General features: G+C 39.5%; 1 protein-coding gene across 1 annotated transcript; it reads left to right on the top strand.

The window, feature by feature from the left end:
- The first annotated feature begins 12,492 nt into the window (after positions 1–12,492).
- On the top strand, positions 12,493–16,576 carry LOC122144520. Its single transcript, XM_042755466.1, has 6 exons — positions 12,493–12,625; positions 12,901–13,242; positions 14,721–14,816; positions 14,922–15,005; positions 16,320–16,370; positions 16,467–16,576. The coding sequence occupies exons 1-6, from the start codon at positions 12,574–12,576 to the stop codon at positions 16,478–16,480; spliced, it is 639 nt and encodes a 212-aa protein (XP_042611400.1). The 5' UTR covers positions 12,493–12,573; the 3' UTR covers positions 16,481–16,576.
- Positions 16,577–17,121: the final 545 nt, after the last annotated feature.

Genomic DNA, 17,121 nt, shown 5'->3' with positions numbered 1-17,121 from the left:
GACCGGTGCAAACAAGGTAAGTGGTGACAGCTGAATACAATGAACAGTGATGAACAGATAAGGCTAGTGGGAAATGTAGTTCTGAAGCGGGGTGACGATAAGGGGAAGTGAGACCTCTAGTGGACACCCAGGGAGACACAGAACAGACACCGTGACAGATTGTGTGACTGGAGTAATGATGCAAAAAATTCAGTTTGAAAGTCAGCTTTGATTGTTCCTAATAAACTGTTTAACTGCACTCACAAGTGAATATTAAATTATGTTGTGGGATAATTAAATATATTCTAAATAAACTACAAACATAAAATTATATACATTTATTTTGTCCTTACATTCTTTCTTGTAACTCATCCCCTCTCAGTGACACAGCTGACTGAATGGCTCATTATGCAGCTCATTATGTGGGTCTTTGTCTTCTCAGGTGTGAATCACAATGATATTCATGGTAGTTGACGCCTACTCGCATATGACTTTTACCAACAAATAGTGTCTTAGAAAATTTAAATCAATATATTGTTTTCTGTAAGTGAGTAAACAAGATGATTTTCACATAATTTAGAAAGAACACTTCTAGGCTACAAGCTCCAGTTCTCAAAAGTCCCGGGACACAATGTTCTTTATGTGTTTTATTGCCTTTATTCAAGTGATTTAACATTTTTAGTTTTTCACTAACCACGCATAACATTTTTTTTCTCAAAAACACAATCATGTACATACATGCTGCTCACATATTATTATAGCCCAGTTTGTGCTGATTGCAGTGAGATTAGACTTTAGCCATTTAGATATTTATAAGAAACTGAAAAAAGCACAAATGTCAGGGCATGACAAAACTTCTCCAGGCCCCAAAAATACCCTTAGACTCCAGAGGGTTAAGTACTTTAAAGCCATTTAGGGGAAACACTAGCAATTCTCAACACTTACATGTGCCAATGTTGTGGTTGTTGCAAGCAGATCTTAAAAAAAAACAATGCGGTAAGCAAAGGTATAGGCTACATACAACCTCAGAAAAGGGGAAAACCTAATGCTTTGGCCGGAACAAATGACTTTGACTTCATTTCAGTCAAATAAATTAGCATGTTTGATGTAACAGTAAACATAATTGTTTATAGTCAAGAAATTGATTTTCAGTGAATAACTAACTTTTTTGCAATAACTTTGCAAAATATGCAAATTAAGGAAGAGATTGCATAACAATATGTTGGATCTGTTATCTGAAGAAACTGTATGCAGCCTAATTAAATGCTTTGTGAGTGAGTTGGACAAGAATTATTTTTGGCAATACTGTACTCACTAGTTTTATAACAGTGGCATACATATAATAATGTGAGGTGATCTCGCACTGACTTTGCTACAGGATGTGGTAACAGTGGAAACCTGTTGCTTGAAAGGTAAGTATCCCAGCGTTTGACCTTTACAACCTCAGAATACAATGCAAAGGTAAATCTATCTACCCTCAGCCTTTAATGTTATCAGATGCATCACAAATCACATTTTTCACTGTTTGGTCATAGCTGCATCACTAATCTGGCAGTAGGAAAATAATATGTCAGCCACAGGCAGCTAAATGACAAGTACGCAGTGAAATCGCAGCCCCAGGCCAGATGCATCTGTAAAAGATGCATCTGGCACCGATACAGGATGGCTGCCTCCATGACGTGCTCTGCAGTTGTTTTTTTGTGTTTTTGTTAGTTTGTCCTGTCTTTAGTTATATACCTGCAATCAGTAATAAAAAATAAACAAACACAAAATTTTAATAGGGGTGGCCAGATGAGGCCACAGTAAATCTTGGGGTGGCACATCAAAAAAAAAAAAAAAATAAATAAATAAAGGGGTTGCAATATTGACAAAAAAATGATATCTCTGTGATTTCTGGGATTTTATCGATAACGAAAATTAGACAATATTTTGCTGTGTGTGTTATTGTGCTGATATCTTATTTCTAAGTGTACTGACAGCTGAGGCTCTTTTTTTTTAACCTTTACGCCATTTTTTTCTAAAAGTGTGCACCATCTTTTAAGTCAGACACTTGCATTGGGCTGTTACCAAGCAAATGCAATCAGTATCAACAAAATTGATCTTTGCAATCCAGAGAAAACAGAAACTGCATCTGAAGTGCCATTTAGATGTTTTTACACACTGTTTAATAATGGAGCTCTGAGGGACATGGAATACTTTAACCTGGAGTTACAAATTAATAAATAATGTTTTTGATATTTTAAACATAAAACATTGAAAACTGATGTTTGAAATTGTTAAAAAATGAAATGGTACCTTAAATGTGAAATTAAAACAGCCAGTAGGTGTAGCGAGTCACTGTTAATAAGTGAGTCATTGCGATTGAACCGAATCATTTAAACGGTTGGATTCATTCAGGAACGCAAACACTATCATGTTGCTCAGAGACGCAAAACAGTGGCTGTGTTTGGAATGATTTTTGTTTTTAGAAATAGAGCACAAAAAGTGAATGTTGTCTAAAACGTAAACTCTCTTGATATTAACTTCTTGTTTATTGAACTGTTGTATAAAAATCAATGTCACATTTGCAATTATGCAGACTTCTGGAGAAAAACGTCACTCTTTGTGTGATAGTAACTATATTAAATGATATATAAATTATATAGATCTAAAATTAATAGATTTAAAATAGATTTAAATTAATAGTAGCCACTGCAAATCATCCTAGGGGTGGCCACAGGGGTGGCCAGAGTTTATACAGGGGTGGCCCTGGCCACCCCTTGGGGGCGCCCCTGGTTTCACCAGGGACGAATTGCTGGACATTCGGCACCACACATCTCCCGATATATTACCGGTTTTCGACTATTCTGAGGTTTTGCTGGACATTTTTGTCGGTGGAGCAGCTGCGCTGATCACACGCTTCAAGAGGACGCGCAGACGGGGAAAAAGAGCTGCCGTTCGTGAGACTCAGAAAACGTGGATTTCAAACGCCGTTGCCTAGCATCCATCTGGCAAATCTCCGCTCTCTACCCAACAAAACGGACGAACTCCTTCTGCTCTCTCGGACAAATAAGGATTTCTCACACTCTGCTGCTCTGTGTTTCACAGAAACTTGGCTGAATGACGCCATACCGGACAGCGCGCTCCATCTGCCGGACTTTCAGCTGTTCAGAGCGGACCCTGACACAGAATCAATGGGGAAATCGCGCGGTGGCGGGACGTGCTTTTACATCAATGAACGGAGGTGTACAGATGTAACTGTGTTAAAAAAGATGTGCTGCTCAGATCTCGAAACACTCTTCATTAACTGCAAGCCGTTCTATTCGCCGCGGGAGTTTCACTCGTTCATTCTGGTGAGTGTTTACATTCCTCCACAAGCGCACTAAGTCTGGCTTTACAGAAACTCACTGATCAGATCACAGAGACAGAACAACAACACCCGGACTCCATTTTAATCATTCTTGGGGACTTTAATAAAGCCAACCTCTCCCTAGAACTGCCAAAATACAGACAGCATGTTACATGTTCCACAAGAGACAGTAATATATTGGATCACTGTTACACCACAATAAAGGATGCATATCACTCTGTTCCACGAGCAGCTTTGGGGACGTTCTGATCACTGTCTGGTTTCATCTTGAATACCGACCTACAGGCAGAAACTAAAATCAGCTAAACCTGTAGTAAGGACTGTTAAAAGATGGATTAATGAAGTAGAGCAGGAATTACAATCTTGTTTTGACCTCACTGATTGGAGTGTTTTTGAAGCTGCTGCCACCGATCTGGACGAACTCACAGAGACTGTAACATCTTATATCAGTTTCTGTGAGGATATGTGTATTCCTACCAGTACTCAACTAATTTACAACAATGACAAACCGTGGTTCACTGCAAAACTCAGTCAGCTCCGTCAGGCCAAAGAAGATGCTTACAGGAAGGGGGACAATGTCTTGTATAAACAGGCTAAATACACACTGGAAAAGGAGATCAAAGTGGCAAAGAGGAATTATTCTGAAAAAATAAGGACTCAGTTCACTTCCAACGACTCAGCATCAGTGTGGAAAAGTCTGAAATAGATCACCAATTACAAGACACCACCCCCCAGCACTGTGAAGAATCAACAACTGGCAGACGATCTGAATGAGTTTTACTGCAGGTTTGAAAGAAGGACACCCATCACCTGCCCTGAATGCCTCTCCACACAACCGTTCACACCATTCACAACTCCTGCAACCCACCTTGAATGCCTCTCCAATCAACCTTTCTCACCATTCACAACTCTTGCAACCCGTCCTGAACACCTCTCCAAACAACCTCCCCCACAAACCACAACTCCTGCATCCCCCCTCTCCCCCACACCTGCAATACAGATAAGCGAGGATGCGGTGCGCCAGGTCTTGCGGAAGCAGGAAAGGAAAAAAGCACCAGGCCCAGACTGTGTTACACCAGCTTGTCTGAAATCCTGTGCTGACCAGCTGGCCCCCATCTTCACACAGATCTTCAACAGATCACTGGAGCTGTGTGAAGTCCCTTCATGCTTCAAACACTCCACCATCATCCCCATCCCAAAGAAATCCAAAATAACAGGACTAAATGACTATAGGCCTGTGGCTTTAACGTCTGTGGTCATGAAGTCATTTCAAAAACTGGTGCTGGCCCACCTGAAGGACATTACTGGACCCTTTACTGGATCCTCTTCAGTTTGCCTACAGAGCAAACAGGTCTGTGGACGATGCAGTAAACATTGGACTGCATTATGTTCTGCAACACCTAGACAGACCAGGGACTTATGTGAGAATCCTGTTTGTGGACTTCAACTCAGCCTTTAACACGATCATCCCAAACCTCCTCCTGCCCAAACTAACTCAGCTCTCCGTGCCCACCTCCATCTGTCAGTGGATCAACAGCTTCCTGACAGAAAGGCAACAGCTAGTGAGGCTGGGAAAATACACATCCAGCACCCGTAAAATCAGCACTGGAGCTCCCCAGGGCTGCGTTCTCTCCCCAATGCTCTTCTCCCTGTACACTAACGATTGCACATCTAAGGACCCCTCTGTCAAGCTCCTGAAGTTTGCAGATGACACCACACTCATCGGCCTCATTCAGGACGGTGACGAGTCTTCTTACAGACAGGAGGTTAAAGAGCTGGCTGTCTGGTGTACTCTCAACATCCTGGAGCTTAACACGCTCAAAACAGTGGAGATGATCGTGGACTTCAGGAGAAACCCCCCTGCTCTCCCCCCACTAACCATCATGAACAGCACTGTGGCTGCAGTGGAGTCATTCAGGTTCCTGGGAACCACCATCTCTCAGGACCTGAAGTGGGACATTCACATTTGACTCCATTGTGAAAAAGGCCCAGCAGAGGTTGTACTTCCTTCGCCAGCTGAGGAAGTTTAACCTGCCACAGGAGCTGCTGAAACAGCTCTACTCCGCCGTCATTGAATCCGTCCTCTGCACTTCAGTAACTGTCTGGTTCAGCTCAGCTTCTAAATCTGACCTCAGAAGACTACAGAGGGTAGTCCGGAATGCTGAGAGAATCACCGGTAAAACCCTCCCGTCTATTCAAGAAACTGTACTCATCCAGAGTGAGCAAAAGGGCTGGCAAAATCACTCTGGACCCCTCACATCCAGCACACTCCCTGTTTGAACTGTTGCCATCTGGTCGACGCTACAGAGCACTGAGCACCAGAACGACCGGACACAGGAACAGTTTCTTCCCCCAGGCAATCCAATCTAATGAACACTTGATAATAACTGTGGAAACACATTACACTATTTATATTTAAAGACACATACACTTATTATCTAACACACATACTTAGTGTACACTTAAATTATTTTTTTGCACATAATATACTTGTACATACATAACTGCTCATTGTAATATATCTGCCATACAATTGTCAATTTGTATATTGTCATTCCTTACCTACTTATTTGTATTTTTTGTATTTTTTATTCTTTATTGTGTGTTTTTTTGTTCTGTCGCTGTCATTCTGTTGCACTGCGGAGCTTCTGTCATGAAAAAATCCTCGTATGTGTAAACATATCTGGCAATAAAGCTCATTCTGATTCTGATTCTGATTCACATGTAAGAGGCTGTGTGTCATGTTCTGTAAGAATACTTTGCATTTAGTTTGTTACTTTCTCCCACTAGTGGTCATCTAGGAGTAATTCATAGTGTTCATATATAATTCTTACATTGCTTTCATTGGTTGATAAAATCAACTGCAGCACAACAGCTAGAAAGAGCGAATCCGTGATTCGTCAACTCACCACAAGGGACGATAGGCTTGTGCAGCAGCCCGAAAGGCCAACGCCAGCAGTTCATCACTACTCCTTTGATCACCTCTTCTCCACTCGTCCAGAGCCTTGCTCTGTCAGTAGAGCCTCATTACAGTCACATTTAGGCTATGCGGACGACAGGGCAGGTATGAGTGATATTGCGAGGTACTTGGTATGTCGAGAGCTGGTGAATTCTGGCCTGATCAAATTTAATGATCGTCCAGAAAATTACTGGGCGTGGAAATCTTCATACTGCAATGCTTTTGGAGGACTGAACTTAAGTGCTGGCGAAGAGCTTGACCTCTTAACAAAATGGTTAGGAAATCAGTCTTCAGAGCACGTCATATGGATTCATTCTGTACATGTTGCCAGGCCTGATATAGGTTTAAGAATGGCTTGGGATCGCCTAGAGGAGTGCTATGGCTCCCCCGAGGTAATTGAAAGAGCTCTCTTTGGGAGGATAGAGAACCTTCCTAAAATCAGTCATAAGGACCCCATAAAGCTCAGGGAGCTGGGAGACCTGCTAAGGGAGTTAGTGTCTGCGAAATCTGAGGGTTACCTGCCAGGGCTCTCATATTGGACACCGCAAGGGGTGTCAACCCTATCGTTGAGAAGTTGCCAATTGGTCTGCTAGAGAGGTGGATAGCTCAAGGCTCACAATACAAGGAGCAACACAATGTATGTTTTCCTCCATCTGCATACTTTACAGAGTTCATATGCAGTGAAGCACGCCGATGAAATGACCCAAGTTTCACTCTCTTGACAGCCCTTGTAACCCCGTTGAATAATTCCCACAGGTATACTACAGGACCATCAAAGTTTGATCGAGTGGAAAAGAGATCAGCATATAGTGGCAAAAGCTATTTTTCTGCTCACAAGACTGGAATCACGTCACTACAAACAGCTTCTCAGGCGAACAGTTCAAGCAGCAGGCGAGGAGAAATAGACAAACAATGCCCGATCCACAAGAAGCCACACCCTCTGAAAAAGTGTAGAGGTTTTCGAAGTAAGTCACTAGAGGAACATAAAGCTTTTCTTAAAGAAAATGGGATCTGTTTCAGATGTTGCTCTTCTACCATTCACCAGGCAAAGAACTGTGAAGTAGCTTTGAAGTGCACAGAATGTGAGAGCGACAGCCATATTGCAGCACTGCATCCTGGACCCCCACCATGGGATGGGAAAAGTCCCTCCTCAGAGCATGGCGGGGAGGGTGAAAGAGAAACACTTCAGATGGCAGTCACCTCTAGGTGCACGGAGGTCTATGATAACAGTAAGGAACCTAGATCCTATTCCAAGATTTGCCTATTGAAAGTTTATCCTAAAGCACACCCTGACAAAGCTGTGAAAATGTATGTCATTCTGGACGACCAGAGCAACAGGTCCTTGGCCAGGTCTGAATTCTTTGACCTCTTTCAAATTGAAGGGTCGAACTAACCATACATTCTGCGCACATGTTCAGGGGTCACTGAAGCGTTTGGGAGAAGAGCCACAGGGTTCATGGTGGAGTCACTGGATGAAACAACAAGCGTGATGCTTCCTACACTCATTGAATGCAATTACGTGCCGAATGACTGCACAAAGATTCCAACTCCAGTAGCCACACAGCACCACACACACCTGAAGTCCATAGCTCACAAGATACCACACCTAGATCAAGAGGCCCAGATACTCCTTCTTCTGGGACGCGACATCCTCCAGGTTCACAAAGTCAGAGAACAACGCAATGGGCCACCTAGAGCACCCTACACTCAAAGACTAGACCTTGGCTGGGTTTTTATAGGTAATGTCTGCTTGGGCTCAGCCCACAAGACAGAGTCTGTGACTTCTTTTCGGACTAACGTGCTTGAAAATGGACGTCCATCTCTCCTTACTCCATGTCCCAATCATATTCAAGTCAAGGAGAGGTTTGGCAACGAAGGACTACACTGCACATCTCTTCACGGCCTTACAAACCACACTCCAGTCCTCCATGACTGCAGCCTCGGCAGCACGATTTTTGAGAGAACCAAGGATGATGACAAAGTGGGTCTCTATATCGAAGATGATCTTTACCTGGAGCTTATGGATAAAGAAATGTTTATAGATGAGTCTAATAGCTGGGTGGTGCCTCTTCCATTTTGATCACCACGGCGACAGCTGCCAAACAATCGAGAACAAGCTCTTAGTCGCCTTGCCTCTTTGTGCCACACATTTAAAAGAAAGCCTGAGATGAAAACTCACTTTGTGACCTTCATGCAAAAGATCTTCAATCACGACCAGGCAGAGTTAGCTCCACCGCTGCAAGAGAGAAAGGAACGATGGTACTTACCCATCTTCGGTGTGTATCACCCTCAGAAGCCAAACCAGATTAGAGTTGGGTTTGATTTCAGTGCTCAGCATCATGGGATTTCTCTCAACAATGTGTTACTTAAAGGCCCAGATCTGAACAACAGCTTACTTGGAGTCTTACTACGGTTCCGCAGAGAGTCGATAGCAGTGGTAGCAGACATTGAGCAGATGTTTTATAGTTTCACTGTCAGAGAAGACCATCGAGACTTCCTTAGGTTCCTTTGGCTCAAGGACAACGAACATGGTAAGGAGATTGTTAAGTACAGAATGAAAGTCCATGTGTTCAGCAATAGCCCCGTCGCCAGCAGTAGCTATCTATGGTCTTCATCACGCAGCACAATATGGAGCAAGTGAGTATGGCTCAGAGGCACAACACTTTGTGGAGCGCAACTTCTACGTCGACGACGCCATCAAGTCTCTACCATCAGCTGCTGAAGCCATAGAGCTGCTGAAAAATGTGCAAGAGATGCTTGCCGACTCAAACTTATGCCTCCATAAGATAGCGTCGAACCACTCTGACGTTTTGGATGCCTTCCCACTAGAAGACCACGCAAAGGTTTTGCAGAACCTGGACTTCAATGACAATTCAGCCCTTATTCAACGCAGCTTAGGGCTCAGCTGGGATCTTAAACATGACAATTTCACCTTCAGAGTAGCATCTACCGAGAAGCCTTTTACCCGTAGAGGTGTTCTAGCCACCGTGAACAGTCTGTTTGATCCTCTCGGATTTGTGGCGCCAATCATTATACAGGGGAAGTTCCTGTTACGAGAGTTTACTAGCATTGAAGCCCTCGACTGGGATATGCCTCTTCCACATGAGAAGGAAACTGAATGGAGAATGTGGAAAGACTCCTTGCAAGACTTGAGTGAGTTCAAGATTCCAAGAGTCTACACACCTACTACCCTTACCACCACCCAAAAGAAAGAGCTCCACATCTTCTCAGATGCCTCGGTGAAGGCCATTGCCGCTGTAGCTTACCTCAAGGTGACCAACGATAATGGAGAGTGTTGCATGGGATTTGTTTTGGGAAAGGCAAAACTGGTGCCCTTATCTGATCACACTATCCCAAGTTTGGAACTGGGAGCATCTGTGTTGGCAGTAGAAATGGCAGAGTTGATAGACTGTGAGTTGGACATCAGTGTAGACACATTGCGGTTTTATACAGACAGCAAGGTCATCTTGCGGTACATATACAATCAGAACAGGAGGTTTTATGTGTACGTTTCCAACAGACTCCAGCAAATCAGGAAGTCCACCAAACCTGAGCAGTGGCACTACGTCTGCACCACACAGAATCCAGCAGATCATGCTACACGTTCTGTACCTGCGGCCGAATTAGCAAGCACAACCTGGCTCACGGGGGCCTCCGTTTTTGTCCCTTCCTAAAGGAGAAGCCACTTCAGGAGAGGAGTCATATGAGCTCACTGATCCAGACGCAGACGTTGATGTGCGTTCTCATGCCACCACTCTCTCTACTCCATCATTTAGTCTGGGATCTCATCGTTTTGAACGAATCTCGTCTTGGAAGTCTCTGGTACAAGCCATAGGATTCCTGACACACATCATTCAGTCTCAAAGAAGTTAAGTAAAAACCAAGAATGACAGCTGTAGTGGTTGGCATCTACGTGGAAAACCTCACACGGCAGAAGAACTGTCTAAGGCAGGAACTCTTATTGTCAAGTGTGTGCAAAGGGAAATTTACAGCAAAGAGTTTGCCTGCTTGGTTGCTGGGAAAGACATCTCAAAAGATAGTTCATTGAGAAAGTTGAACCCCTATGTGGACGAAGAGGATCTTCTGAGAATAGGAGGCAGGCTCAACCATGCGTTACTCGACACTAAAGAAAAGTTCCCTCTCATCATTCCAGGTTGCAGCCACATTGCAACATTGCTCGTGCGTCATTACCATGACAAGGTTAAGCACCAAGGTTGTGTTTTTACAGAAGGCTCTGTCCGCGAAGCTGGATTCTGGATCATTGGAGCTAAGAAATGTATCAGCAGTATCCTTCACAAATGTGTGACATGTAACAAGCTTCGGGGGAAAAGCGCTGAACAAAAGATGGCAGACCTACCTTCAGATCGTCTGAGTACAGAGCCACCCTTCACCTACGTGGGTCTTGACATTTTCGGCCCATGGGCTGTCACCACAAGATGAACCCATGGTGGACAGGCTAACACCAAAAGATGGGCTGTACTATTCACCTGCATGAGCTCACGGGCCGTGCACATAGAGCTGACAGAGGCGATGGACACATCAAGCTTCATCAATGCATTGCGCCGATTCTTTGCTTTGCGGGGACCTGCTAAGCAAATGCGTTCAGACTGTGGAACCAACTTTACAGGTGCCTGCAAGGAGCTGCACATACTCCTTACCGATCCCAAAGAGCCCAATGTGAGGAGGTACTTGGGTGAAGAGGGTTGCTCTTGGGTGTTTAACTCTCCACATTCCTCCCACATGGGAGGAGCTTGGGAGCGAATGATTGGTTTCGCCAGACGGATACTCAACTCCATGCTTATGCAAACCAACCCTTCATGACTCACTCATGAGGTGTTGTCTACTTTAATGACAGAGATCACAGCAATTATTAATGCAAGGCCACTCACACCTATTTCTTCAGACCCGGAGTCACCCTTTCTTCTTACTCCTGCTACACTTCTGACTCAGAAGATGTCTACTTACCCTGCCAGGGTCCTCCTCCGCGAACCTTTGACAGCACAGATCTTCATCGCCAGCAGTGGAGACGGGTGCAGCATCTGGCCAACACATTTTGGAGCAGATGGAGACGTGAGTACCTTCCTACGCTGCAAAGCCGAAGCAAGTGGCAGGACGTATGACCTAACATTGAGAAAGGTGACCTGGTTCTGCTTAAGGATAACCAGGAGAAGAGGAATGAATGGCCCATGGCTCTGGTTACAAGGACATTCCCTGATGAAGATGGGAAGGTCAGGAAGATCGAACTCAAGGTCACAAGATCTGGGTCAGCGAGGACCTTCTTGAGACCTGTTTCTGAGATGATCCTTCTCAAGAGTGCTGAGGAATTAAACTGATTTAGTTTCCCCTTTTTATTCAGACTCAATAAGGTTATTCAGAGAGTGGTAATTAATACCAGGCGGGGAGTGTCATGTTCTGTAAGAATACTTTGCATTTAGTTTGTTACTTTCTCCCCCTAGTGGTCATCTAGGAGTAATTCATTGAGTTCATATATAATTCTTACATTGCTTTCATTGGTTGATTTTATCACATGATGCAGTCTGATCAGGAAATACATCAGTAGTTATATTCCATGCAGTCCACTTGCAGCTCTAGTCATCTTATCCTGTCTTAATTTTGTGTTTGTGCCTTGGGAAAGCATCGCTTGTAAGTTGTATTTGAGTTTATACCTAATTACGTTGATACATATGTGTCATGTAAAACGTTCTGCGATGTTCTTGAATATTTATTTGTTAAAACATGAAAACTGCTATTGTATAGCCTTTCAGTGAAGAGGTCGTCAATAGTTTGTTAGTTTAGCTGTTGAGCTGCACATACTATAATTACAAGTTTCTTACAGTTATAAGCATATTAGCTGAATGTAATATATATGTGTTACAACTTTGTAGCTTAAAGGTATATTATTTTAGGTCTGTTAATGTATGACATGTTTGGATAGCATTTAGTGATTGGTGCTATCTTTCTGTATAATTTCAGTTTTACAAAGATTCCTTAATGAGAATTAAGACAACATTAAAGAGCCTTGAACTTTACTCCAGCCTCTGACTTTCTCTTGAAGCCTGTTAGCTATCTGTCGATTTGTGTATAGTCACACACACTGAGGACAGAACACTGTGTGTGTGTGTGTGTGTGTGTGTGTGTGTGTGTGTGTGTGTGGTGTGTGTGTGTGTGTGTGTGTGTGTGTGTGTGTGTGTGTGTGTGTGTTTACAGGAAATAACAGGTGATGGTCATCAGCCAACACATGCTCTGTCTTGATCTTGCAACTCTGACATCTTGAGTGTCATGCATCATGTACATTTCACATCTTTGGATATTTTTTGGTGCTTTGGTGTCTTCAAATGGTAGGTTCAAAATAGCAGTATTTATAGTCAATTATAATATAGTTTATTTGATATTGGGGACAAAATAAACGTAATTTTGACTATATTATTATTTATAATAGTTTTAATAAAAGAATGCAAAATAATAATATAATATTGTCTCTGTGTTAGCAATTCTGATGTATTTATTACATTGTTGTGTTTAAAGCTAACCAACTACATTTCTTTAACATTACGTATGTAATATTTGGAGTAAATGAATGAATCATGTATTTTTTTATGCCTGTCAATTTAAGCTCTGGACGACTGGAATACAAGATGTATCAATTTCACCATCAACGCCTCTCTGAAATCTGAAGTCTATCTCCCATGTCACTTTAATATAAACCATTACAATGGAACATTGGCAGTGAATTGGAGATGCCATTCCACTATTGACAGTCTTGTAACGATCATGACTGATGGCAAAATCATCTTTGGTAGTCCTAGTGAAGGACGAGTGAATGTTTTTCCCTTTCTGTCTAAACATGGAAACTTCTCTATCCTCATCCATGATCTGCAGTCTTCAGACATTGCCACCTACATTTGTGAGCTGAACAGTGAATGCTGGAGGGTGCAAATCATTGAACGTCCGTACAGTAAGTTTAGGGGTCTTATTGTCATTAGTATATAACTGCACTAGTATGCATTCAGGCAAATGTTACAGTAAATGTATACAATCTATTCAACAAAACATTATTTCATTATTTTATTACCTTTTACATTCTCGCAGATTCATGACTTTTTGTGTTTAATAATTATATGTACTAATACACAGAAATATGCAGTTTAAAACTTAATGTACGTAGTGTGACATAATGCCAAGCAATAACTTCGGAGATGTTCAAAAACACTTTGAAGAAATTTTTTTTTTTTTTTTTGTATTTAGTATTTAAGTGCATGTACAGACATTAATATCTACGAAATTAAAATACAATAAAAATTTACATACACCAGACACCATGGATATTAATCAAAACTGTATGATTCTGAAACTGTTACATTATAACTATAATTTTCTTTCCTTAGAGGAAACTCTGTGGTTAGCTAGTTTCAAAACTGTCACATGCTTTGTGTGGTCCTGCAAATACATGAAAGAAAAAAAAATGAAAAAAAGAAACATCACTTGAGAAAGGCAACTTAGCTTTAACTGGGGTGGGGGTGATGTGTTTGAGTCTGTTGTGACCATTCCAACCACAATTAGATCAGATAAATTTGCATGCCTTAGTTTGTGTCTTTGTATATGTGTTTAAGTTTCATTCATTCCTTTCTTTCTTTCTAATGGGATAATACACCCCAAAATGAAATTCTGTCATCATTTACTCACTCTCATGTTGTTCCAAACCTATATGACTTTATTTATTCTGTGGAACATTAAAAGAAGATATTTTTAAGAATGCTGCCTATCACTGTATAAACACACATTTCTTTCAATGCATTTTCCAAAAAATAATAACAAAAAAAAAAAAAAAAAAAAAAAAACACAGAGATACTTTTTTTAAAGGAATTTTTAGTGTTCCACAAGAAACAGGCTCATATAGGTTTGGAACAACATGAGGGTGAATGCTATATTAACAGATAACTACAGGTCTTTTGCAGGATAAAGAGTTGGTTGAGATTGCATGATACACCATGAAGAGCTGTGTGTGTGTGTGTGTGTGTGTGTGTGTGTGTGTGTGTGTGTGTGTGTGGGTTGTGTGTTGTGTGTGTTGTGGTGTGTGTTTGTGTGTGTGTGTGTGTGTGTGTGGGGGGGGGGGTGTGTGTGTGTGTGTGTGTGTGTTGTGTGTGTGTGTGGTGTGTGTGTGTGTGTATGTGCTTTTTTTCAGGAAAAAAAGCGCATACACATTGAATGTCCGTACAGTAAGATCAGGGGTCTTATTGTCTTTAGTACTATAAATATACTAGCATGCATTCAGTCAAATGTTAGTTTGAATTAGTGAAATTAGAAATTTGTTCTTTCAAATTTAGCAGGAATCATATAATGGTCTATATTTTATTGGAGATAAATAATAAATTATTAAGACAAAATCAGCTGAATGATTTTACATGTTTTTACAACATCACTTGTCTTTTTCAGAAACTGAACCGCTGAACTCTAATCGCAACTCCTGGTTATACTTTGTTGCTGGAGCTGGAGTTTTTACTCTTCTTTTTATTATATTCAATCGCACTGGTTAGCAGTACTTTTCCTTCACTATCCACAGCAAAATTCGATGTGTCAGTATTAGCCAAATAATAAATCCCTCCTGTTTATTTGTTTGTAAAAACATATATTCAGGTTTACAAAACCGTTTGCAGTCCTTGACAGAAAAAGGCATGAGATCATCCAAATCTAGCTCTACGAATGAAGAACACCATGAAGGTAAGTTCAGTAAAACAATTTTTCAAGATTTTAAGATTTATTATTCTTATTATAATTTTTTTAATTCTGAATAAAGTATAAGCAGGTTTATTATTGGCATTAAATTTTTTTCTTAGTGTGAAGGAAGTTTTAAAAATCTAAAGAAACATTTTCCACTATAAAGGTGGAATTTAGATTGGATGTTAAAGGTTCTTCATGGAACCAGAGATGCCAATAAAGAAAAAAATATTTTTAATGTATTATGTGATATCAACAATATATATAATGTTGTGCTATAAATGTTTTGCTTTTCAAGAACATGCTTCTTCAAGTCAAACATCTATAAAATTGACTTGAATTTTTATGTATATATATATAATATATATAGACTATATATATATATAGATATATATATATAATATATATATATATATATATATATATATTAGGGCTGTCAAATGATTAATCACGATTAATCACATCCAAAATAAAAGTTTTGGTTTACATAATATAATGTGTGTATACTGTTATTATTTCATTATGTATATATAAATCCACACACTGCATGGATAGCTATTTAAGAAGAATATGTTATGTTTATATATTAAATATATTTAATATAATATATATAATATAAATATAAGAAATATAAATTATATAAATGTATATACAGGTAAATATTTTCTAAAATATATAATTTAATGTGTGTGTATTTATATAACATAACAAATATACCCGGTACACATACAAATATTATGTAACAAAACGTTTATTTTGGATGTGATTAATCGTGATTAATCATTTGACCAGCCCTAATATATATATATATATATATAATATCATATATATATATATATCATATATATTATATATTATATATATATATATATATATATATATAGTGTCTATTATGGGTGTATATGTGTATGTGTGTGGTGTGTGTGTGGTGTGGGTGTATACATACCTATTGGTGTGTGTGTGTGTGTGTGTGTTGTGTGTGTGGTGTGGTGTGTGTTTTTTTCTCAGCATTCAGAACTCCAGATCAAATGTTTTGACGACATCTACAATATTCATGTTAAGACACAATTTGTATGCAGATGTTTGGAAAATGTGTTTTTAATTATAAAGTTGAGAATATTCCAGGCCACATACATAACAATAATACACACACACAATAATACACATAATATATATGTATATATATATGTATATATGTGTGTGTATATATATATATATATATATATATATACATATATATACGTGTGTGTGTGTGTGTGTGTGTATGTGTATGTGTGTATATATGTGTGTGTATTTCTATACATTTTTTTTTCTCAGCATTCAGAACTCCAGATCCAAATGATTTTACGACATCTACAATATACCATGGTAAGACACAATTTGAAAATGTATTTTCATAAAAATAAATTTCATAATAACAAAAATAACAAAAGAATAACAAAATATCTGTTTGATATGTTTAAGTCATCCAGGCATAATACTTCAGTTTAGAAGGTGCCGGCAAGAGGGGAAAATAAAAATCATGATTTCAGATTATAAATCTGTTATTTTGTCTATCAGTAAATACTGTTGTCCTTTACTCAATCATGTGTTTTAAAATGTTTTTGTTCATGTTTTATTCATGCGTTTTGAAATGTTTTTCTATTACCATTCATTGATTTTAGTGTTTAAAAATGGGTTCTCCAGTAAACCAAAACATTTAAAAATACACACATAAAAATCATATTATCAAATGCTTTCAATCAACATTTCCTTTAAAAAATCTTTCACTATGAAATTCTGTCATTATTTGTAATGTTGTGCACAAATGATCTGAATACAAAAAAAAAAAAAAAAAAAGAATTATGTTGAATAATATTGACTGTATCTATCTCTTAATCATCCTCATCTACTATTTCTGAAAAAGGTATTTTTTACTCTGTAGGGTGTAGGAGTGCACAGATGGCATGAGATTAAAAAAAAAAAAAAATATAAATAAATATAAAAAAATACAATGAGATTAATATATATATATATATATATATATATATATATATATATATGGTATATATATATATGGTATATATATATATATATATATATACAGGCAGACTAAAAAGCCAAAACATTATTTATTTTA

Source organism: Cyprinus carpio, unplaced genomic scaffold (assembly GCF_018340385.1).
Source record: "Cyprinus carpio isolate SPL01 unplaced genomic scaffold, ASM1834038v1 S000006701, whole genome shotgun sequence".
Classification (NCBI taxonomy): domain Eukaryota; kingdom Metazoa; phylum Chordata; class Actinopteri; order Cypriniformes; family Cyprinidae; genus Cyprinus; species Cyprinus carpio.
This window is presented reverse-complemented; position numbering and strand designations above follow the sequence as displayed.